The sequence below is a fragment of the Abramis brama genome, assembly GCF_963993115.1.
Source record: "Abramis brama genome assembly, chromosome: 23".
Taxonomy (NCBI): domain Eukaryota; kingdom Metazoa; phylum Chordata; class Actinopteri; order Cypriniformes; family Leuciscidae; genus Abramis; species Abramis brama.
In genome coordinates, this window is record NC_139985.1 from 29,314,708 (window position 1) to 29,341,163 (window position 26,456).

General features: G+C 35.9%; 1 protein-coding gene across 5 annotated transcripts in view; it reads left to right on the forward strand.

Annotated features, from left to right (window-relative positions):
- Positions 1–2,421: 2,421 nt before the first annotated feature.
- Positions 2,422–26,456, forward strand: part of lima1b (LIM domain and actin binding 1b) — a 30,336-nt gene continuing 6,301 nt past the window's right edge. The window contains exons 1-8 of one of the 5 annotated variants that reach the window (XM_084101229.1): positions 2,423–2,570; positions 5,439–5,628; positions 10,886–11,003; positions 13,812–13,857; positions 17,174–17,545; positions 23,515–23,572; positions 23,650–23,747; positions 26,024–26,107. In XM_084101229.1, coding sequence (XP_083957355.1) covers positions 10,888–11,003; positions 13,812–13,857; positions 17,174–17,545; positions 23,515–23,572; positions 23,650–23,747; positions 26,024–26,107 — 774 coding nt within the window. In that variant the 5' untranslated portion in view covers positions 2,423–2,570; positions 5,439–5,628; positions 10,886–10,887. Of the gene's footprint in view, positions 2,571–5,438; positions 5,629–10,885; positions 11,004–13,811; positions 13,858–15,537; positions 15,740–17,173; positions 17,546–23,514; positions 23,573–23,649; positions 23,763–26,023; positions 26,108–26,456 lie in introns of those variants that run through there. The other 4 variants (XM_084101228.1, XM_084101227.1, XM_084101231.1 and 1 more) reach the window with 4 other exon arrangements.

Sequence of the window (26,456 nt, forward strand, 5' to 3'; positions counted from 1 at the left end):
TGCATAATAATGCATTTAAAAGTTCACGTTGTTGTTGCAGATGAAATATAACACGGATAACATTAAATAAATATTTTTATTAGCTTAAATGTTGGTTATTAGTCATTTTCAAACCCTTCTACTTAATCGTCAGTCTCGCACATCCGCCATGTTTTGTAGTTTTTTAACACTCTTTAGTCATGTTTGTAGTTCTGAACTGGATCCTCCTCCAAAGCGCAATGGGTTGTGGGCAATATTAGCTGTTATAGTGAGCTCGGATCCACACTTCTCAAAAACCATGAAATAGTAGACTTCTGGCACACTCTTTTCAACATACTATTCTTTAGGACACACCCATTTTAATATCGCATACTGTTTAGGATGGAAAGTATGGACATTGAGACGCAGGGTGGATCTGGTGTGTTTTAGCTAAATGCTGTGTCGCAATTCGCATACTATCCGTCCTAAATAGTATCCGAAATTAGAATTAGTGTGTCCCAAATCCTAGTAAGTTGAGTATTCCAAAGATACCCGGATGGTCTACTTTTTAGAGTCCAAAGTATGGATCCGTGTACACTCTGATGGCTAATATTGCCCAAAACCCATTGCGAGTTGAATGAGGATTCGATTAGAACTACAAACAAAAAACTACAAGCATGGCAGATGTGCAAGTCCGACGTTTGCGTATCGAGGTTTAGATAAAGGGGTTTAAGTGATTAATAATGATTAAAATATATTTATACAATGTTACCCACATTATATTTCATCTGCAAAAGCATTGCAAACTTTTGTAAAGATGCGTTTGGTCATTAAAGTGTTCCTGTGGTCAATAATTACTCATCTTTGGTCACCAAAATTACATATTTAAACGTTTTTTCCTTAAAAGATTTTCTTCATGCCTTAAAATAGTTTGAATGTAACTCTACTGCCTCATTTAGTATACGCGGTTCTAATCAAATTAAATGCAAATGCTCCCCGCCTCCACTCACTCACTCAGCTCAGAGATCCACTGGTTGACGATCACACGTTGATCTGATTGGTTTCAAGGTAGTTTGTGACGTCAGAAACACCAGCGATTTCAAAGCGTGTTTTTGAGACTGTCTTTGGTTCACTGCAGTTTTAAGGAGGAAATACTCAGCAATGGAGTCGACTTATGAATTTACACATGGTTTGTCTTAAAGCACATTAAAAACACCACATAGACATAAACAACATTAAAAGCTTGATTTTCACCACAGAGGGGCTTTAACTTTTAAATGCATCATACTCAAACACATGAGGAGAGTCTCCGCATGGAAGAGCCACGGTTGGCAAATCAACGCGCTACTCCATTTCTCTGTGATACGGTAGGAAATTAAATTAAACTGAATGTGGAGGAATTTAACTGTGACAAGATGATTGACAGGGCAGTTTAAGGTGACAGGATGAATGAGAGCGGTCCATTAAAGACGCAATTTTGACGAAGTAGTTTGTCCCAAAGCTTGCCTACTCTTCAAAAGGATGTTGCTTTTCTTCACAAAAACAGTACATACTTTTAGGGCGTAATATAAGCTGGAGAATTGGGATGCACCAGGAAAGCGGCCCATCCTGATAGATAACATTACTGTTTATCATGATCTGATCCATCCAAGACATTTCTGAGCTCTGAACTGAAACCATGAAGTCTGAACTTTTGTTGACGGGTGTCAACAGGTGTGATGACTGCAGGGCAGGGTTTGTCCTTAACCAGTTTGGGGGGACGGGTCATGATGCAACCTGATGTATATCTGAAGAAGTGTCCCTTCCTCAATGTAAGTGTCTGCCAAAAAAGTCAATCATTTAAAGTGTTATTCATGCCCGTAACACAAATGGTAAATGACAAGTTGTACACTATAGTTACATTGTTTGAATTATGGATTTGAGCAAAACCCGCACTATAGAAGCAATATTAATGGTGATGCCTTATCAAACATCACTTATAATGGGGAGGTGTATTCTTGCATAATCTAAGTAAAGGTTTCTGAACAATGGATGGAATATTAAAATATGGATTGTTAAATTCCTTTTGGTTTTTGTTTCTTGGTTAGCTTAATACATTGATATGAAAGCAACAAAAGTCCACTGTGCATTTCAGCCCTTTACTCCCATTGTATAGAAGTTTACACTTTATACACAGAAAGAGTCCGTAGTCTCTGAAGCTGTACTGTTTGACTTGACTTGCTCAGTTAACTCGTTTGCCAAGAACAACAGGAAAGTAGATACTCAGGAATAGCACAAGTGCACACACACACACACACACACACACACACTCAAAACACACCTGCCAGGTGACATACAATGCCTGTGTTCACTGGTGCGTATTGTCACATGATGACAGTTCCACCAGTCCTGGTGGACGTTTCTCCAGACTCCACCCTTTGTAAAGTCACATGGGACAAACTCCTACACAAGCACAAGGAGTGTCAGATATCACTGAGTTTTCTTCAGAATCAGGTGACACATTGAAATTCTGCAGTGATCATTCATAATCGAAACTTGCTGGCTGGATTAAGAAAAAGACGCTGAAGTCCGAAACTCTTGAAGATAGGAGGAACTCCTTTTGAATTACAGAGGTGGGTCTCTCCTCATTGACCTGTGATGAATGTAGGTGAGCTTCAAACATTTGTGTATGTCATGGACAAAAGAGGCGGCAACTGCTAAATTTACAAATTTGTCAGATTATAGGCTACCTTTGGTTCTAGCATATATCATTTAGCATTTAACAAGCAGATGAGGTGTTTGAAGAGGGATTTTAGCAGCTTTGTCAGCCGGCGCTCACCTAGTCAGGTGAAGAAGATCCAGTTTGACCATCAGACCTTCCAGGAAGAAGGAAGTCTTTGTGTTCAGAGTGGCATGTCATATCCTAAGTGTCTTAAAATGTCATAAAACTGAACAGACAATCCTGCACATGTTTTGACAAGACTATATAAAAATGCTATTGGTTTCCAAATATGATCTAGATTTGACTTAATTTTTTTAATGAAGCACATGCACAGCATATAGGGGTCATATCAATGATCTTACAAAGGTTATTTCACTTTCACATTCACGTCAAATTCTTTCACTTGCCAAGTACTAAAACATTTGTTTTTTGTTTTACCTCCTTCAAAAGGTCTAATAAATAATGAAGAATAAGTAACACCTTTCCATTTTCCCTTTTTAATTATATTATTGTTGGTTTGTAAACCAAAAGTCATAAAGAAATGGTTTAGAATTGTGTTTGGAATCGCAGAATGTTTTTTTTGTGTATAAAATATTCTATATTCCCATATACACGTAAAAGTAATCTGACAGTTGTTGCATGTCTGTCTATTTTATCAGCTTTACTATCATCTTTAAAAGTGAATTAATTAGATCCTACTTTATATTAGATATCTTGGTAACACTTTACAATAAGGTTCATTAGTTAACTACATTAGTTAACATTAGCTAATAATTAACTGCACTTATACAGCATTTGTTCATCTTTGTTAATGTTAATTTCAACATTTGCTAATACTTTATTAAAATCTTGTTAACATTAGGTAATGCACTGTGAACTAACACGAACAAACAATGAACAGCTTTATTTTCATTAACTAACATTAACAAAGATTAACAAAAACAGTAGTAAATGTATTGCTCATTGTTAGTTCATGTTAGTTAATACATTTACTAATGTTTAATAAAGGAACCTTATTGTAAAGTGTTACCAATATCTTTTACTACTATGTACTTGCATTTAGTAATTAAGCATGTTGTAAGCTGCTTATTTATACATGTTGTTCTGCAAACACACACAAACCAACATTTTCTGTGGTATTAACTTTGGGATACAGGTGAGAAGGAAGTTTAAAGGTAGATTTAATGGTAGATTTAAAGGGATAGTTCACCCAATAATGAATATTCTATCATCATTTATTTCCGCTCATGTCGTTGAAGACAGAAGATCTTCGGAACACAAATGAAGATATTTTCAATATTCTCTCATCATTTTTGTTCATCCATTGAAAGTCCATGCAACCACAAAGTACAAAAAGACATCTAAACGAATATAAACAAGCGGTATATTCCAAGTCTTCTGCAGAGACACGGTCACTTTATTTGATGAGCAAATTTAAAATAGGATTTTATACACATATAACACACGTACATAGAGCACATCAAAATATGAAAGATCAACCGAGATCGTGGCTGCTCATTTTGGTTGCGTGGACTTTAATCTGTGGAGGGACAGAAATCTCTTAGTCGACACCATTGCTGAGTATTTCCTCCTTAAAACTGCAGTGAACCAAAGACAGTCTCAAAAACACGCTTTGAAATCGCTGGTGTTTCTGACATCACAAACTACCTTGTAACCAATCAGATCAACGTGTGATCGTCAACCAGTGGATCTCTGAGCTGAGTGAGTGAGTGGAGGCGGGGCTCATTTGCATATTCATAGAATGAGGCAAGGGTGTAGAGTTAGATTTAAGCTAGTTTAAGGCATGAAAAATTTTTTTCAAGGAAAAAACGTCTGAATATGTCATTTTGTGATCAAAGATGAGTATTAAGGGATAAGATTATTGACTACAGAGTGATTTTAAGATTCATTCAAAATATCTTCATTTGTGTTTCGAAGATGGACAGAAGTCTTATGGGTTTGGAAAAGCTGTAACACTTTATTTTACAGTCCCCTTGTTACTCGTTACATGTAGTGACTGTAGTAATAACTATAAATTATGCATAATTACATACAACTAGCCCTAAACCAAACCCTAACCCTAGAGTCAGGACATGTAGTTCATTATTATTCAACGCAGTACTGAATGCATAATTACACTGTAACACTGACACCTTAATATAAAGTGTAACCGGAACAGCAAAAGCAAGTGACAGAATGAGAGAATCTTCATATTTTGGGTGAACTACCCTTTAGGTTGCACTGTAACTATATTTGTAATTACATGGAGCTACATTTAATGTAACTACAATATGACCCGATGTATATAAGTATATTGGGTCCATTAATTGTTTATAGGTGGCTGCACAAGTAGTGTCTGAGAAGTGAATTTAATGTTTTGTTTATTACATCCTGGTTACCATTCGATGCACATGACATCATATTGACATCATACTGTGTGTTCAGCTTGTTGTGTTTTTGATGATTCAGTGTTTAGGTCTTGCTTTGGTTATGTCAATCATTATCAAAGTGAACGATCAAAGGTCATCATTTGCAGGAAATCTGATATGCAGTATGTTTGATCCTACAAGTATCATTTTACTTTTCATTTCCAAAAATTGTGTATAGACATTGGTTGTGATGGTTCTCAATCTAATTCTTTTTATAATTATTCATTCGGTTTAGTAAATAAAGTATCCTCTTATTGTCTTTATCTCTGGTATATTGGTATATTGATAAAAATGACTTTGGGTTTTTATATTCACCCTGTTTTTTTGTTGTTTTTTTTGCTGGATTGTAGACTTTTATTTGATGCTTTTCTTGGCCATTGTTTGAGACTGAGCAAGTGAGTGAGACTGGAAAGTATTTGCACTGCTGTGAAGCCAGGAAAGTCAGACATAGAATCACAAAGAAAGAAAAATCACACAGAAAACGTTCAGACTAAAGAATATCAGGATTCTGCAGATATTAACACCAGGACAAAACACAAGGTAAATTTAGATGAATCACTTTCATGTTAGTAAAAGAAAATCGCATGCACATATTCTGATGCATTTTCTATGCATTAATCCTGTTCTCTCATATTTGTTGTTCTGAAACTATATTAATCAACAAATGGTTTCTTTGTATTTATTATATGCATTTTTAAATCTGTGTTGAAATATAAGGTTAGGGTTAGTCTGTCAGTCGCACCTCTCAGGTCAAAGTCTCTGTTAATATCCGCTGCCCATGTTGGTGTGGCTGTGATTATGTAACACTATTCACTTGATGAATGAATCAGTCTATAAATAGAAATAATTCATTGATAACAATAGAGATTACTTTGCAAGTATTCATACAATTTTTAAAGTGGCCTACACTATGTACATTTTTTTTGTTTGAAATGAACAACATTTAAATATCGAATGCGTGCATCATAAATCCATCTTCTGAACTTTTGTTCTTGCCTACGTAATTAATTATTATTTAGGAAACTGTGCACTTCGTCCGTGTGGGATTGCATCCTATCAGTAAATAGGAAAGAAGTTCAGTCAGGCTACATGTAGAAGGTTTGAAGCCACAACAAATGAACCTCAACCAAATAGAGAAAAGAGAAAAGCAAAAGCAAAAGCGTTCAACTCGTAATAAAACACAAATCAGCATCGGCTTGGTTTTTCATAGTGTCACTAAAAACGTTGTTTCTGTTGGTAATGGTACCAATGTCAGTCTCTACTATAGTTAGTAGTTTGATCCATTATCCTACAAATATAATACAAACTGATTTGTTTAGTTTCCACCTGTTATCAATAGCAATATTTGCACCTTTTGTAAAGATATTTTACAGCAACTGTTTTCAACGAGTCAACAAAATAAGCTCGGCATCTTTTCAGATATCCGTCGTCTTCCGTTATTTATTTTTTGGAGTGAGGGTTTTAAGTTAGATCTTTGGGTATATTTTATTTCGAGAGGACAGTAATAAGGACAGACAGGAAATCATGGGAGAGGAGAGAAAGAAATCAGACCAGGAAAGAAGCTCAAGCCAGGAATCCACTCACGTCACCTAAAGTGCAACTGCACCACATGCAACCGGAGCACTTTCCCACACAGCTGTGCCTCCGGCAGGATTATTGATGTCATTAGTGACATTCGCCCTGATAAGGCGATCACTTGTAACCCGGCCACACACCGGTGTGCCTCAAGAACACACTGAATAGCGAATCCGAACCCACAAAATGACCAAAACAATGTCCCTCGGCAAGCAGTTTGGTAGTTTTATGCTTCACCTGCCATACGTTATGTATGCCATGACCATGTGACTTTAACTCCTCCGAGAGTTTTCAGCCTAATCTTCCAAATGTTTTTGTTTGTCTGTCTAAGCAATGTAAGCATCATAGCCTCGCAGAAAACCCTCGCAAGAGTAGAGTGCACTGGTTTTCTCCCAGAAAACACACTCAAAACTCATTTAGCAGAGGCTTCTTCATGTCGCCACTTGCCAGTGGGTTTAGTCATTTCATAAAGACTCAAACAATAAACATCATAAGTAAATAAAACACCTTGTGCACACAGATGGTTTTGTGGAAATTCATTCAGCAAGATCCTCACAATGCATTATGGGTAGTTTAGTCATTGAGCATGCAGTGTTTGTACACTTGATATTACAGTACATTTTGGAAGTGAATAGAGTGCTTTTGGATGGGCACCACGGATACAATTGACGTCAGAGTTCGGTTAGTCTGGGTGATGTGAACGCTGTTTTCCAAACTCGGGTGCGCACGCATGAACTGTACCTGAGTCTGCATAACAAAGGTGGTGAGGTGTACGGTTCATGTGAACTCTGGTACGCTTCACTGCTAAAGTCAACGCACTCTTTAAACATTTGCAGTACATTCGCGTCAGACAGACACAAGTGCTGTTATGTGTTGGCATTTTGGAAACAAATTCAAAGGTTAAAAAAATAAATAACGACAACAAAAGTGATGTGAGCAACGATCCATTTTGGAAAAAAATCCATCCGTTAGCAAAATGGGTTTGCGGCTCCAGGTTGATGACGCAAGTATACCGCGGTTCGAACCCAAATAATACAATGTGAACAGAGACCAACGGAGGAGGGGGGAAGAAATCCATCTCTGATTCAGATCAAGCAATTGAACCAAGTGTGAAAACACCCTCAGTTTACCTGAAATGTCCACTTTAGTTTCGGACACCATAAAGCACAGTATAGGCTAAAGGTATGGGGGACGATTTTTGACAGAGCCAGCATCTGATGCAACCGTAAAAATGTAATGCTAAACTTTTTTCTTACTTGTAATCCTTTTTAACTAGATGCATAAAATGCATAACATTTGTACTAAAACTTGGGCCTACTTTGTTGGCCTACTTTCTGGAAAAACCAGCTTGACCAGCTCATCCTGGTTTGACTGCCCAAAACCTGATGTCATGTGACAAAAACAGGAAAGAGATGTGAATCAGGATTCGGTTGGTCCGTTGTCGTTTTTCATATTTATATTTCCTGTGACTGGAAATATCTTAACCGACTGACATCGTAATATCAAGCATTACATGATTTTCCTGACAGATAAAGATAGAGCATGATGGAAAATGTAGCCTACAGCTAATTCAGTCAAACTGACAGGATTATTTGTAGCAAAACCACATGACATCACTCAAAATTAACTGGTAGGCCTAAATTAAGGGTATGCTTGATTCTGATTGGTCAGTCGCTTTCCATTCGGAGGCGTAATAGATTTTTTTTTTTTGAATAGTGTAAAACCCTTGACTGTCACTTTTGATCAATTTAATGCATCGATCCTTGTTGAATAAAAATATTAATTTCATTTAAAAAAATCTTACTGATGTCAACATTTTGAACTGTTATGTACACTTTTAGTTTGTTTATTGCGAAATAACTCCAGATTGTTTCTCTGTCATTCAAACAAGGCTTCGTTTCCCAACGTTATTTTTTACAGTCTGTTGCTGAGTCCCAATTCGCATACTATCCGTCCTAAATAGTATGCAAAACTAGAATTAGTACGTCCCAAATCGTAGTATGTTGAAATGAGTATTCCAAAGATACCTGGATGGTCTACTATTTCCGGTTAGAATTCGAAGTGCAGATCAATGCACACTCTAACGGCTAATATTGCCCACATGGTTACTACACTTTTACTATAGTAAAAGCATGGTTCAATTTCATCGGGTATTTTTGAGTATTATACAAAATGATAAAATTAAGTATAAAATACGTTAAACAATAGTTATACTATAAACTTTAAATATTTTAACTCAGAAAATAAGTAGCTTTCGTTACACACATTGCACATGAACGTCAGAACCAGCCGCCTCACAAACGACCTGCGTTTGGCTGATCTACGACGACGCCCTGCTTCACTCCTCAATTTGGTAGAACACATTTGTAATGTATTGTGGAAAAAACGATGAGGGGAAAAAAGATGGGAATAGTAAATAAAATTATATTGGACATATGAATGAATGAAATCTGTTTTAACAGTCGCGGTGTGCGTAACTAGGCAACCACGTTCAAGTTCACGTTGCATGACGTTGCATGACGTCATCAAAGTATGTCCCAGAACGTGCATACTCTTTTGCTACACACTCAAAAGTATGTACTTTTTCCTCACAAAAAAAATACATACTTTTAGGTCGTAGTATAAGTAGGCGAATTGGGACTGGGAATCCAAATCCCAAACGCACCTGGAAACAAGACGAAACCAATCAATCACAGAGAGCGTTCGATGCTGGTGTTTCGCTGAGCTCACAGCTTGACCGAAGCTTATTTTACACACTGAATTGCGTGCTAAATTAATAAAATATTACTGGTACTGAAATCGGAGAACTTCTGTTCTGCAGGCTACTATTAAGTAAGTTTAATACGTTGGCTAGACTAGTAAGTACTAAGTACTAACTACAGTAATATTGTTGCTGTGTTCATCATTTTTCTAAGACGATTGTTTTGTACTGTAGGCTAATTGATTATGAGACAATAAACAGGTAAGATTTCAAAGCAGTTTTTATCTCAAATCAATATCAATATAATTGTCCCCATAATTATTTATGTGGTGAAAAGCCGTGAAATAAGTGATACGAGTGTATTTTATCCTTTAAATGTTAGTCTAGTTTGATTTTTTTTTTCAGTCGTTGGCTTAAAGCTGCTTTGCTAGCAACGTTTTTTTTCTTTTTTTTCTCTCAATTATTTTAAGTTAGCCTACTCATGTGAGAAGTAGCCGTGTAAAAATCAGGATAATGTAGGCCTACACTACCGGTCAAAAGTTTGGAAGCTATTTTTGTTATTTTTTTGAAAGTCTCTTGTTCATCAAGCCTGCATTTATTTGATTACAAATACAGAGAAAAAAAAAAATCAATATTGTGAAATATTATCACAATTTAAAATAATGTTATTCTATTTGAATATAGCCTACTTTAATTTATTTCTGTGAGTCAAAGCTGAATTTTCAGCATTATTACTCCAGTCTTCAGTGTCACATGATCCTTCAGAAATCATTCTAATAAGCTGATTTACTATCATTGTTGGAAACAATTGTGCTGCTTAATATTTTTTGGGAACCTGTGATAATTTTTCCAGGATTCATTGATTAATAAAATGTTCAAAAGAACAACACAATGGAAATAGATAAAACAAACAACAAAATTGAAATCGTTTCTAACAAAATAAATCTTTATCATAACTTTTTATCAATTTAACACATCCTTGCTGAATAAAAGCAATATTAATTTCATTCTAAAAAAGAAAGAAAAAATGACTGACCCCAAACGTTTGAACAGTAGTCTATATTGTTACAAAAGATTTCTATTTTAAATTAAAAAAAATCTTTTAAAACTTTTTATTCATCCATTAATCTTGACAAAATTATCACATGTTATAAAAAAAATCATGTGATCATGGATCATGTGACACTGAAGACTGAAGAGTAATGATGCTGAAAATACAGCTTTGATCACAGGAATAAATTAAAGTGTATTCAAATAGAAAACCACACTCACACATTCAGGCAGGTCAGCGACAGACCGATGTTTGATTTTAATGGAAACATGCTGTGTTCTCATGGGGCAAGTTGCCATAGGCGTTTTAAATGTTAAAACACTGTTTATTAATTCGACCATTTTTTGGGGCCAAACCATTTATTAGAATGTTTGTCACAACAATAGTTTGAGATTTCTGACTGGTACCTTTTGCATGTTTACGGTCCCATTAATTGTTCTGAGTTTCATATCTGCTTTACTGTTTTCCAGAGATGGACGCGGGGCCATTTAGCAGGAGACAGTGGGCGACACAGTCCTTACGGATCACAGCCAAAGAGCTCTCATTGGTTGGGGGTAAGAAAAATGCCATCACTGAGCGCTTTTCCAAGTGAGTGTTATTCCCTTTACTTCTTCATATTGACATGGCTTATCACATGGCTATGGGGAGTACTTGAAGAAAAAAAGTTGTGTTCATTTTTTTGGTGATTATCTTGATGAAAGAAACGTCACGTGTAAGCATCATAAACTTTTGTTGGTCACAGAGCTTTTTTTCAACAGTAATCAATGGAAAAATCCTATTGACTTTTTGTTGGGGGCACAGATATTGGCTCCAGCGCACAACTCTTATGCTTATGGCCCTCAGGTGAGAATAAGGAGAACATGAAGGTGATGAATGTTTGCAGATAGTGACTGCCAGTAGGGGCCAACAAACTCCATTTGGACCAACAATCATAATCTTTTCATCCTTGCTTTCACCTGAGAGCCATAAGCTTTGAACACAATTGTCAACTGAGCAGTGTTGTTGATTTACTGCTTTTCCAGTAATTCACCATATTGGTTTTTATTTGTGTATTGATTCACACTAAGTTTGTGATATTGATATCACTAAATATTTTGTGAGTTGTAACTAAACTACACCAACTAGGCAGTTCCTCGTCTTTCTCTAAAGTGTTTATTTCTTTGCCTTTGTAAAAAATGATCGTAATTTTAACGGTAAAAGACTGTAAAAATGCTACAGTGAAAAACTGTTAATTGGTTAACAGAAAGTTTCCGTACTATATACGGTAAATAACTGTGATAGATCTAATGGTACATTTAATGTAATTTTACTGTAAAATACCATTAAATTTACAGTTTTTGAAAGTGAAAAAGAACAACTCATTGTATAATTTACAGTGAAAAAACGTAAATTGACATTCCCACAATTCCCTGTGACACTTCACATTTGATGTATTTTTGTTGAAATAACTATGTTTCTTCATAGTTTTCTTCGTTTTTTCTAATCAGTTATGTACATTAGGGTTTTATGTTACATTTAATGTTGTTAAATTAATGTTTATTGCATTTTTAAAATGTCATGTGTGTTACCGTGATGGTGTTTAATGTTTGTGTGAATGACACTGTGCAGCTTCTATAGTGGTAACTTTCTAGTGGAAGAGCTGCTTGTGATGAGCTTTGATTGATCATGTGACTCTCATCACTGCTGTGATTGGTGGTTATCAGTGTATTACAATGGTACAAAACAGATATTAATACTTCAATAGGACGGTAAATTCACATTATATCAGATAATAAAATACGGTTTATTACTGTAAATTTTAAGTTAAAGGTATTGTAGGTAGGATTTTTATAAAAAACTTATTTTCCAAATTTGTTTAAACTTTATTTATATATCAAAACATAATTAAAATGTAAGTACTCTGAAAAAGAAAGTATAAAAATCGAGTGTCTGTAGACCTCTCACGACTGTTTTAAAGACAGCTCATTATTTCCATTCACTCCACCCCCTCCCTTCTGGGCTCCTTCCAAAGCCACGCCCCCAAAACACATGGACGCGCGACGCCGACCGCTGAGCTGAAGACGCATTATTTACCTGAGACGAGCGGAGAGGAAGGAGCGCAGTGCATGTAGTGACATCATGTCAGAATCACATGTAATAAAAAAAAATCTAACTTTATCATTATGAAGATAAACAAATAAGATGTATTTTAGTACTCACTATCAAGCTAGCATATCGATATTGGTAAAGTTTAAAATATATATTTTTTGATTCGCTAACGAGCTAGTTATCTATAAGGCAAAGCTAAAAACAGGTTGCATGATACACGTTTTTCCATTACCATCATTTACACTGTGATGAAGATGAATTTCGTGTAAGATTCATAACATATATGGTGTTCTGCATGTAAGAGTTTCCATGATGAAAGCATTGTTGACTCTGATGAGGACTACACTCCAGAGACAAGTACCGCATCGTCAGCTCGAGGACAGGTCCGGGGTCGAGGGCGAAGCAGAGGAGGTCGTGCAAGCGGCCGTGCAACTAGGGTCCGAGGATATTGACACGCGTTTTATTCAAAGACTTTTTGTTCGTTACCTTTTCTAGTACTGTCTTCCTTTTTTGCCTTGTTTGCCTTCGCTAACTGCATATGCCGGTAATGTGAATTTTTGATTGCTCTTTCTCTGCCATTGTTTTGCTATTCCTAGGTTCCGTGCCTCTTGGATTCCTCAAATCAAACGGGTGCGCGCGCATATGGGCAGATCCTGTGTGGCAAAAGGGTGGTTGCCATGGTTGCGAGAGAGTGACAGTCGCCTAAGCCAATCCTTTGTTTCGTCCCGAATGGAAATAATGAGCTGTGTTTAATACAGATTAAACAGTCTAGAGTCACTCGATTTTTATACTCTTTTTATCAGAGTACTTACATTTTAATTATGCATTGATATATATAAAAAGTTTAAACAAATTTGGAAAAAAGTTTTTTATAACAATCCTACCTACACTACCTTTAAGTCTGTAAAACCAATAACGGGTTGCTACCGTATTTTTGACGGTAAAGTTCTGGCAACTACAGCTGCCGTTTTTTTACCGTAAAAATCACGGTTAAATTTTTTACAGTGCAGAGTCATGAAAATAATGGTTTTCAAACAGGTTTTCTGAACACAATCTGCTATTGATAAGACAAATATAGTCCCACACCAAAACTCATGTTGTGTTGAATGGGACAAAAAAAAAAAAAAAAAAAAAATCAGAGCAATGTTTTGGATGAGCCACAGTGTTTATACTCATCAGATAAATCAAACCATGTTGTCTCTGCTTTTTAAACTGAAAGAGGAAGTTGGAACATGTTTAGATGATTATATGATAATGATACCATTTTTAACCTTTACTCATACTTTTCTTCCCACTCTTTCTTTTCAGATATCAGAAAGCCGCTGAGGAGGCGAGCGCAGACAAGAAAAAATCGGTAACTATTATTAATGTAATGTGTCGTCGTGGAAACTTTTATGTAGTTTTTCAATTCACTCTTGGACGTCTGCTAAATGATCAAGTCTGACTTTCTTCCATGGAACATTGAATGAGAAATGTACTGATATTTCATTATATGAAAAAAATTCTTTGACATTTCTACTTTTGTGTTTCACCCAAGAAAGTAAGATGTACAAGTTTGGAAACGGCATGAGGTAGAGCTGTACGATTAATCGTTAAAAGATTGCGATCTTGATTCAAACACCTACGCCATCTTATTCCTAAATGACAATTATTCACTTATTCACTTGTACAGTATATTAAACCTTTGACAAGTACAATCACAGCGAACATTCAGATCTGTGTTTGCGCTGCCGCTGATCCAGAGAGAACAGTTGCCATGTTTAAGTATGAAACAGATTCACAAACAGTTATTTCTGTTACAATAATGCAAACTATTACAAGTGCTGGGATAAAAGTTCATAGTTCAGATATAAACACTGATGTCTATGTTAGCCATCAAAAAGTAAATCACCTTTTGCATGTAACTTGGCGCTTCTAATAAAGATCAGTTGCATCATTTAAGTTGCATCATTTACACCAGTAGGTGGCAACAAGTGACTGTTAAAAATGGGTTTGTCATTGAATCATTCAAGAGATTCATTACAAAATGCTGATTCATCTAGTAATGAAACAAGTGAAGTCTTTATGAGTGAGTCATTGAATCATTCACTTAAACCATTTTTTTTTTTTCAATAATCAATTCAAATTAAATGTTTAAATTGACTGCTGCAATTAACATGTAAGAATCTTTAGTAAATTACGTTACATATTTTGTGTAGTTGTCTTTTCAGAATCGTAGGAGAATCGTGATCTCTATTTTAAACCAAAAAATCTTGATTCTCCATTTATCCAGAATCGTGCAGCTCTAGCATGAGGATTGAGTAAATGATAACAGAATTTTCATCTTTGGTTTAACTTTTTCTTTAAACTTCAGAATCAATCCAAGCAGAACTTTGTCTGTTTCATTTCCTTCACAGTTGAAAACTGAAAGGCTACATACAGTAGTAGACATTGTGGTGTAAAGTGGTTTACTGTTAACTCTCAGTAGCTACCCAGCTAACAAAAATATATTCTAAGAACACTTTGCTAACGTTCCTAAGTTATGAAAACATTATTTCTGAATGTTCTCTGAATGTGCAAAACATCTTTTTAAAAAATTTCAAAAGCATTTTTTCTTGGTTATACGAACGTTAAGGGAACATTCCATCTGATCATTTTGCAAATATTATGGAACATTGCTTTTGAATGTTCTCTGAAGTATATATATATATATATATATATATATATTTATATTAAGTTATTATTAAGTTTAGTTTATTGTCCTTTCGGAAATTCTTTTTGTGTCTGTGGCAAATACAGACAAACATCAAAAATACAAAAGTACTTTACAAAATACCACATCAACAACATCCCTCTCACAACAGTAAAATCACTGCCAAAGATGTAAAATGACAACTGTGACAAGGATTTATTTAACAGAGCTATATGTGTTTGTTTATTTATTTATTGCAATTTCATGTAAGAGGAACAAGGAAAACAGACGAGAAAGAGTTAAATTTCATCACATGCATCATTTCCTGTATGCAGGTTTCACTGCAGGCGCCTTTTAATCATCTCCGACCCCTCCATCTCACACACATTCATTCCCTCTTCCCCCCTTTTCCTTTCACTTCTCTCTTTCCTTCCTTCATGGGGGCTGTTCAGTGGGGCTGGACTAGTTCTTACAAGTTTCCTGCCCGCTTCACATCTGGTAGAGCTTTATCACTGATGTCCAGCGCACAAGGAGCTCGAAGAAAGCAGAGAAACTGTCCATCCAGGTCTTTCCTCTCATCTCCGACAACTTCTCTTTCTGGTGTCTCGTTTCAGCATGCTTTCACAGAGACTGTTGCATGAACGCAGTCCTCTATACTGAGCTTGTCTTGATTTGGAGTAGAGACACAGGGTGCAATAGAAAACAGCAGTTCTTTGTTTGAATCGTGTATTGGGCTGTTTTAACTCATATGAGAAGAGTTCGTGTTGGCAGTCTTCTCGGGGTGTTGATAGCAGTGATGTAACACACTTTAAAAGAGACCGCAAAAAATCTGATGTAAGCAATGTTTGATGACTTGATGAAATGATAGTGTTTTAGGGGAAGTCTGTCATTTGGTGAGTGTTCTAGTAGCGATTAAACCCCGACTGCGTTTCGAACAGCTGTTTCCTACATTATTGCATTATCCTCGTGTGGAGATATTCTCTAATGTCTCGTCATGTCTGTTTCTGTGGGTTTGACGTACCTTGACACTTCTATTCCAGACAAAATATCCTAAATTAAACTTTCAAATGTTATTTTAGTTTAGTGGTAACAACTCTTTTGTGTACACTAACCATCAAATGTTTTACGGACAATTTTTTGATCTAAAGGATTCAGTGTTATTTTACTATTTTATATACTTTTATATACTATTAGCATTACTATTAGCTTTCATTTTTATCTTTTTCATTTTAACTATAATTAAATGAATTTTTTTTATTTCATTTTTTTATCGTTTTGTGCTTTTGTCATTTTAATTGTCTTTATTTTATATTACTATTCAGGTTTATTTTTATTTCAGTTTGAGTTAAGATTCAGTTTTTATTTAATTCCATTTAGTCATTCTAGCGATTTAACTTGAACTTATTTCAGTTTGTTGTCAATGTAACATTTAAAATGTTTACTTAGTTTAGCAAAGTTTTTCATCTGATGTTTTTTTTTTTTTTATCTCAACTAACAATTTTTTTACAAATAATTTTATTTTTTGTTAACAATAATAACCCTGAAAGGTGTATGCTTAAATTCTTGAAATTACTTTTGTAGATGTAAAGTATAAACTTCTTTACAAAGCATACATTTAAATTATAGAATGGATTATTTGGACTGGATAAATTTACAAGTGAAATTAGTTGAAAGACTGCCTAGATTATGCAAAACTGTAATCTAGGCAGAGGGTTACGATGAAGAATATAAAATATAAATTCATTAAGGAATTTACAGAAATTGATGATATACATAATGTAGCTTTTTTTAAGCGATCAGACTTAGTTTTCTCATAGATTTACATTAAAGGAGGGACCCAAAGCATATCTAGAGACCATAATCTTGAGCTCTTTTGCCTTGTAAGTAATAGTTAATAAAAACTAGTAAAAGTAGTTGGAATACAACACGGGTGTTGTGTTTTTTATTATATGTCTGAAATGAATGTCTACATGAATGAACCTCTCTCACTCTTTCTCAGTCTGTTGACAGTTTGTCCATGCGATCGGGAAACTTGAGTGTGCTGAAGAAACGCTGGGAACGAACGCCTCAGGAGAAATCTGGTCTTCAGCTGAGCGTGGCTCCTTCTGTTCCCCGCAAACCCCGCATTCTCCCAGAACCACCTGCTTCCTCCAGCAAACCCGCGCGACTGGCCAGCCTGACCCAGGAGCCGACGTCCCATGAGAGACCTGCCAAAACAAAGGCAGACATGGAGACTAAACAAAAGAAGTGGGTGGAAGAGAAGGAAGAAAACGAACACGCATCCGATCCATTTTCTCCATCTTCCCCTTTGGAGAAACCAGTCTTGCCTCTCAATAACCTCAAAATGATGTTTGAAAAGGGCAAAAGCAAGGTGAGAATGTCACAGATGAAATACATTACTGTACCTGTCTCTGTATTCTCTATATTTTTTATGTGTGAAACAACCCAACATAATGAATAATCATAATTATAACAGTTGCATTTTTCTCACTTACATGCCAAATCTTACAAAGAAATACCCAGGTCCTATTTTACCTCAAAATCAAAAGAAAGAAATCTGAAATTAAGCCTTAAGGACAATTTATTCAAACACATTTTCCCTGCAAATTACATTACTGTAAAGGGAAGAAATCCCATTCTCATTAACGTAATGTGAGGGGGAAATCTCACTCCCAGTACTGTAGTACAGTAAGTAAACATAAATTAATGACAGTAAGTCTAATCCTGAAGGCAGCTGTTTACACTTAGCATATAAAACTGACACCCTTCACTAGTCTTTTTCTACCCTTTGTGATTCCGGTTCAATATGATCTGTTGTGAAATCGAGAAAATGGCCTCTGGTATGGACTAAATTTTAGACAAATTAATGTAGATGTTCAGTTTTGAAGGTGTCGTACACAGTAATGCTCAAAATATATATTTGTCTCCAAAAATATCTGGATTTTAAAGTCTTTTGGCAGAACCTCATATTAAATATACGGAAACTGTCATTACCAGAGGAATAATTACTCAAACCCCAATTTAAATGTATTGCTGCATTGCTTAATGTAGAACAGATGCAGGATAAGTTGGTATAACTTCTTTATAAATGCGGGATCTTTGATGATATTGTTGAAGCTCTTATCCATGCTTTGGCAAACATATTCTTTTACTTCTGTTTTAAATGGTAGATAAGGGTGTGTTCACACTTGGCAGGTTTGGTTCATTTAAACCGAACTCTGGTGCGATTGCTCTGTTAGTTCTGTACAGTCGTCGGAAACACCGCCTCCTTGCAGCAGATCTTCATTTGTGTGAGTGACGGAGGGGTTTTGACTCCTTTAAACATTTTCTAAGCTCTTCACAAGCTCTCGGCTGGGAAAAATTCCTATGCACATTTAGTCCAACACACAGCATCGTTTTCAGTAAGTTCCGTCACAAAAAAAAAAAAACGTCATAAAAGCTGTTTTGTTTATTGACTAAACTACAAGTGTGAACACAGTCAATTTAAGGGTCATTTCATCAGCTAACCTGTACATAACTTGATATGGATATGTGTCAGTGGATATACGTGCCCATCCCCCATCGTCATATCCAGAGGCCAGGCATGTGCTCACATTCCCACTTGACTCCTTGGAATCTTTTGGAATGTCTCAGTTAGCAATCTCTGAAACAGTGGCCGAATCTAACATTGTCTTCATAATAATCTCCAGTTATTAGATAATGGAAGCGCAGTAAAATACAAGTTAGCACTGAATAAAAGCTGTCAAATCAAAATCAAATCAAGTATATTTGTATAGCGCTTTTCACAATACAGATTGTATCAAAGCAGCTTCACAGTATTAAATTAAAATAAAATAATACAACAAGGTTTGTTTCTAGTGGAATTTATTGATTGATAAAATAAAATTAATATCCCCAAAATATCCCCAACTGAGCAAGCCAAAGGCAACAGTGGCAAGGAACCGAAAAAAACTCCATCAGGTGACCTAATGGAGAAAAAAAAAACTTGGGAGAACCCAGGCTCAGTCGGGGCCAGTTCTCCTCTGGCATTTATGAACTAGAGGCCGGATTGTAGTTTGAACTGTAAGATTAAAAATATTATATGAATGCCTGGCCGAAAAGATGCGTCTTTAATCTAGTTTTAAACTGGGAGAGCGAGTCCGAGCAACGAACAGTATCAGGAAGACTATTCCAGAGTTTCGGAGCCAAATGTGAAAATGCTCTCCCTCCTTTGGTTGATCTGGATATCCTAGGTATGACCAAAAGCCTCGAATTTAGTGATCTTAAAGAGCGCGATGGATTATAGGGCGATAGAAGATCCGTTAAATAGACTGGAGCTAAACCGTTTAGGGCTTTATAAGTCAGTAGCAATACCTTGTAATTAATACGGAACTTTATAGGTAACCAATGTAGTGATGATAAAATCGGTGTTATATGATCATATTTTCTTGATCTAGTAAGAACTCTAGCGGCGGCATTTTGGACCAACTGTAGCTTGTTTATTGAGGATGCAGGACAACCAGCTAATAAAGCATTACAGTAATCTAGTCTCGAGGTCATGAATGCATGAACTAACTTTTCTGCATCAGAAACTGATAGCATATTACGTAGCTTAGCAATGTTTCTAAGGTGGAAAAAGGCTGTTTTTGTAACATATGAAATATGATTTTCAAAAGACAGGTTGCAGTCTAGTATAACACCCAGGTCTTTTACTGTCCTTTGTATGCTGCAAAACTATATATTTTGATAAGACATTTTGATTAAATGTAAGGGGTTATTTGTATCTAGCCTTGATTACAGGGAAAAGATCCTCATTTCAGTTCTCTCATTCAACCTCATTCAAATCTACTTTCTGTTGGTGTGCTTTTTATCATTCTTTCTCTAACCCGTGTTGTCAGTCATGTTCATCACACGAAGAATTACCAAAAGCCTCCTTCTTTTCCTAACAGATTTACTCTGCTGAAAGCATCTTTGCTAATGGAGAGAGAACTTTGTTCAGAGCTTCCCCTCTTCCTTTGATCATTCATGCATTTCTTTACAACTCCGGTACTTGTACAGTACAACATCAGTGGCATGATGCATAAAGCTGAACGAGTGCTGGTTTAGAGTTAACAAAACCATACAAATCCAACCTGGTTTAGATCAGGTTCAGCGGGTCCACAACACTAGATAAAAGCGTTCTCTGTCAGGGTTTGATCTAGAGTTTGTGATTAACTCTGAAGCATGTGCTGCGAACATCAGTTTGATTGACTTCTTGTGAGAAGAGATTGTTATGAAAAAGGCAGGAAAGCAGGAAAGAAAAAGACAGGCAATTTTGTCTCCAAAATTCTTTCACTGTGAACTTCTGTAATTTGAGCCAGAGATATAGGGATCCGATATATGTCCTTTACTCACAGCTGATTGGTCCAGTTGTGGATTTGCGATCTCTAACCCAGTAGAAAACCTGCTCTGGAGCAGGTTAGCCGTGTAGTGTAAGTTACAATGGTAATGAACATCGCTAAAAACCAATCCGCCTTCTTGAGCCCGAAAAACCAGAGTTTGCTGAAAATAATCTCAAACTTTCCAGGGTAGAAACTGCAACAGGCCTCTGAGCTCAAAGTTTAGTCTTGCAATAGAAAATACAATATAAACTGAAAGTGAATCACTAGTTCCACTTCTTTAGGATGATAAAATGGGTGTGATGTCTACAGGGACAGCTGAAGGAAGAGCCTCTCCATTCTGGCCTTTATCCTGTTAATATTGTAAAATGAACAGATTAAGAAACTGAAAAGGTAATAACTGGAAAGATATAATTTGATATAAAATGTTAGGAAAATTTTACAGACATTATAACGTTTTTTTGGCATTTTGTAAATGAAAATTGAGCAGGAAAATGTTACAGTTTCATTTAAAAATGTCACAATGGAAAAAAATAATAGTTTGCATTTCTCAAAGTTCATTTTGTTGTGAAAAATGACCCAATCATGTTCTTTGCCGGTTCGTGAGATTTCGCTGTTTATTTGTATTTTTAACGTGGTCCAAGTATCTTAGGTGGAGTTTGTGACTACGGCTCTGTGTCATGTTCTTTAAAATTCCCCAATCCAAAGGGGTGTGAAGCCGAGACCAGAGACAAGTGTGTGTATTGTTCCAGCACAGTGAGGCGGTTGTTGGTGGTTTCCTGCCTCCTGAACGCTGGCTGAAAACACAAAGGCAAGAGAATGCTGGAGAGATGCAGTAGATGAGTCCCTCTTTGACCATCACACATTAAAAACACTCTTCAACACAAGTTACATTCTTAGAACGGAATCTGTGTGACAAGCCGTCGATTAGCACAAACAATCATTTCACATAGTCGTTTAGTTTGTGAAAACATTAGAGGAAAAGACCACACTGCACCAGAATAAATGTTAAAATACACACAGTTCTAGGAGTACAAGACACAAGACTTCTATGTGTTAAGACTAGTGTAATAAAAATGTTTGCCTGTGCAAACCTAATAAAATACCAAGTAACACTTTATTTTAATGTGGCATTGTTACAAATGCTACACGGATTTACTATATTATAAACATTGAATAATGTATATGCAACTAACACTAAGCTAAACCCTAAACCTACAGTAAGTACATGTTTTACTCATTCCTTATGTGTAATTACATTGTAACAATGTCACATTAAAATAAAACGTAACCAAATAAAAAATTAAAACAAGCACAAAACACCTTCTACCCAAATATGTGAATGACAAATGCAAACTCAGTTTCATGGACAGTTGCCTTTTGAAATGTTTGCTAAAAATAATGATTTTACTCACCCAAATATCAATGCATCTGGTTTAATCTCACCTAAATCGTCAAACTAACACAAGAGCGCATCGGTAGTGCTTGTGTCTGAGCTTTCGTACTTGTTTCTGGCCCTAGACTTCCATTGTTCAGACTTATTTTGTTTTAATAAACTGAGAGATGAGTATAAATTCAATCTGACTACATGGAGGGCTTCTGAAAAAAAACTTTCTGTTGTATGCATACTGTCTTTTTCACCTTACCACACACAAAAATGTTCTGCCACACTCAGCTATGGCAGTCCCGTCTGCTTGCTTCATTTGTGTTGTATGCTGTGTGGTGATGATGTCACGAGACTGGTATGCACACACACACACACACACACACACACTTTAAACCCCAGCAGGTCTCTGGAGGACTATAAAACCTTCCACCGTTTGTTTCTCCATCCGTACCCTTGCCTTTCTCCTCTCTTGTTTATCAAAACATCTGTGCTCATGTTCTGAATGCAGCCACTGCTGGATTTCAAATTGCATTTTCTTTTCTCAGAGATGAAATCAGTCTTAATTTTGCAGAGCCTGTCTTTGTTTTTAAAAGTGTTGTACGTCTGAGGTAGTCTTCATAACCATCTTGTTGCATTTATGGCAGGGGTAAACTTTGCACTTTTTTTTTTAATGAAGTTGTCTTGTGTGAAGGAGAAATGGGATTATAGCATAGACGGATGACTTCTCAAAAATAAATAAATACATAGAGAAATGGGTAAGGGTAAGCTGTGTCACTCTACGGTATGTAAGTTGAGTATGTTGTGAAATATATGAATAGTTTACATTTCAAATACAAATGTAAGCAGAAATGAGTTGTTCAATATAAAAACTCACTAATAATTCACACTTCATTTAAAACTATTTGCCACACATAATTTGTATTTACTTAGAAATATTAAATCTTAAATTTCTTGATATAGAAAAATAACGTTTACTAAAACTACACTTTATTTCGATAGTCTACTTTAGACATTCTAATAACTAAGTAACTTTGCAACTAACTTTTTAACGACATATCAACTAACTCTCATTAGAGAATTAGTAGACTGTTACTTTATGGCTTATGAGTTAATAAAATAAGTTGACATGTAGTAGAGCATCAAAATAAAGTGTTATCAGATATTAAGTAGACAGTCTGCTGATACTCTAATGACTGCTAGCTGACAGGTAGTTGCAAAGTAACATGTCTAAAGTGGGCTATCGAAATGAAGTGCTACTATTTTGTATTGGACTGGACACAATAATATTTTGTTGCAAGTGAACCAAAGCTCCCATGCCTCCCACTCCAATTCAGATTGATGAAATTTCCTCCTCTCTTTATTGCCATACTCATTTAGTGCTGCCAGTGGTGGCTTTAATTTTGGTTTTGTGTTCACTTTGAAGTGAATTATCTTAAAGAGTAAAGTGGATATTTCCAGGGAAAAGGAAGGGAGGAGCGGACAAGCTTAGTTGGTGCTGTTTCCTTCTATATCTACATGTAAATTTCCACATTTCTGTATCAGATGCGTTCAGTCTGTCACTGGTTTACATACTGTCCTTTGTACTTGATTCTTCAGGAGCAAACAGAAGTGAACAGCACCTCAGAGGACATGGACATACAAATGGCCAACAAAGGTAAATACCAAGAAACACGCACAGTCAAACAAAGGTTGTTTTGAAAAGAAAAGTTAAAAAGATATATTCTGTCATAGGTACGCCGAGTCTGAAGCGCAGCGCCTCTGTCAGGGACCGGATGGCCAAATATCAGTTAGCGGTCAACAGACAGGCTCCTGTTACTGTGCCACGCTCTGTGAGTATGATCACTGTGTGTACACAAACAAACAACCTTTTAGCTGATGGTGTGCTGAAACATATAAAGATGATATACGGTTTACATTGGAGTAAGTGCAGTCAGATCTCTCTAGAATTTATGCAATCAGCAGAAATGAAAAGCATGTTTGGTTCTTGATTCAGCCTTGAATTGAATGGGTATCTGTATAGGCTTACTAAAGTATGTAACTGTCGTTTCAATTAGAGAAAGGACAAATTAATACCATTCCTGAAATACTTATTTTTTAATCTTTTTTTTATTTAGAAGTTGCATATGCACAGTTAAATATCATGCTCTCTTAATTGTGAGCAATATCATGGTCCAAGAAAATTAGTAGTTGTATTATTTAGATATAAAATGTAAAAATCTTTTTTTTTTGTAATATATGTCTGCGCAGGATGACAGGTCCTTCTAGCTATCACTACAGGCTGATTGGTCTCTGTTGCATCTGCAGCTAATGAACTTATCAATATTTATAGTTATATAGTTAGTTTCAGTCAGTGTATGCTGTGAGCAGATCCTGCAATGCGCTTTCAGAAACACACAAGCTCCACCTGTCTAGATCTGCTACGGCTCATTAATGCATGCGATTGTATGTCTTACAGTAAGTCTATCGGCAGTTGCAAGTCTAAGTACTTGCTCTGCAGCAGCGTAGCATATTTAGTCCAGTCATTTTAAGCCAAAATGGGGGTCAACCTTGAACAAATTGCAACAGAAGCAAACTCAACTGATTTTGTATCCTCAGTATGTCCTGAGTAAGGAAAAAAAAAAGTCCCGAAGAATCCCATTAGGGGAAAGTTTTGAAAAAGACCCAAATATAGTCTATTCATACGCCTATTACTTCTGTTTCTTACGTGAATAGGGTAAACATTTTAACCTTTAGATATCACCATGAAAATGACTGAGTTGACTTACATCAAGACAAACAAAAAATGTATTACAAGTTTTTTGAAACTGTTTGTTAACATGGACAAACGGTGCATAATCTAATTACGTATGTGCTAATTTGCATAAATACCACAACAGATCTAAACATTGGGTCTAGCCAGGTGAAAATGTCTTGTTGAATCTTGTTGACGCATAACAGTAAAATACTTAATGTTAAGGTTTGAATGGGACCCATTTAGGCTACCCATGAACATTAATACATAGAGGCAGGAAGAAGTACTTTAAAACAGCCTTTATTAATTTTTAAGAGATGGGGTTTGGGGCTGGGTCTGTGGGACTGTTTCTGGGGGACGAGTCTGAGGGAAGAACAGGAGACAATGGTAAGGAGAATGCAGAAGACTAAAGGTAAGTAAAATAAAAAGTGAATCCCCAGAAACAGTCCCACGGACCCAGCCCCAGACCCCATCTCTGCAATAATAATTAATAAAGGCTGGTTTCTAAAGTACTTCTTCCTGCCTCTATGTATTAATGCTCATGGGTAGCCTAAATGGGTCCCATTCAGACCTTAACATTAAGTCTTTTACTGTTATATGTCAATAAGATTCAACAAGACATTTTCACCTGGCTATACCCAATGTTTAGATCTGTTGTGGTATTTATGCAAATTAGCACATACGTAATTAGATTATGCACCGTTTGTCCATGTTAACAAACAATTCCAAAAAACTTGTAATACATTTTTTGTTTGTCTTGATGTAAGTCAACTCAGTCATTTTCATGGTGATATCTAAAGGTTAAAATGTTTACCCTATTCACGTAAGAAACAGAAGTAATAGGCGTATGAATATGCTATATTTGGGTCTTTTTCGAAACTTTCCCCTAATGGGATTCTTCGGGACTCAATATTACTCAGGACATATTGAGGATACAAAATCAGTTGAGTTTGCTTCTGTTGCAATTTGTTCAACATTTTTTCATAAAATGACTGGACTAATAGTCCACCAAGACCCAATACATTATCATATCCATTACCGATGACAATGACCTATTCTGAGAGTTGTCATGATAAACAACGGCATCTTGAAAATGAACTGCATGATAGGAATGATTCAGCCACAGAGATAAACATCCCTTCTTTCATAGAATCATCCTTGCCCAGGACAACTAATGCCTCAGCATATAATAATAATTTCCAATGATCAAGGGCACTTTACAATGAAGAATCAGAAGAGAGTAGGTATACTGTAAATACTGAGAAAATGTGTGGTAAAAAAAACGTGTAACAAACACACTATCATGTTTCATGTATATATTGTTGGATTATTTTTAAAGTGTGCTGATGTGGAGCGATTGTCACTTTGATTCAGGCAAAGCCGTCAGAAAGCGAGGACAGTGTTCCCTGCGTGGATCATAAGGAGAGTTCGCCTCCTGCTGGTGACAGACAGACAGCGGTACGATACGTGCTCTCATCTCCTTCCAAAACTACAATTTACATATACCAATAAAGACTAATTTCTTTTAGTGATGTATTCAGACTGAATTTACTGTTATTTAAAAATATGATTACAATTTAAAATAGCTGTTCTCTATGTGAATACATATATATATATATATATATATATATTGTATATATATTATTATAAAATGTAATTTATTCCTGTGATCAAAGCTGAATGTTCAGCATCATTACTCCAGTCTTCAGTGTCACATGATCCTTCAGAAATCATTCTAATATGATGATTTGCTGCTTAAGAAATATTTCTGATTATCATCAATGTTCAAAACGTGCTGCTTTATATT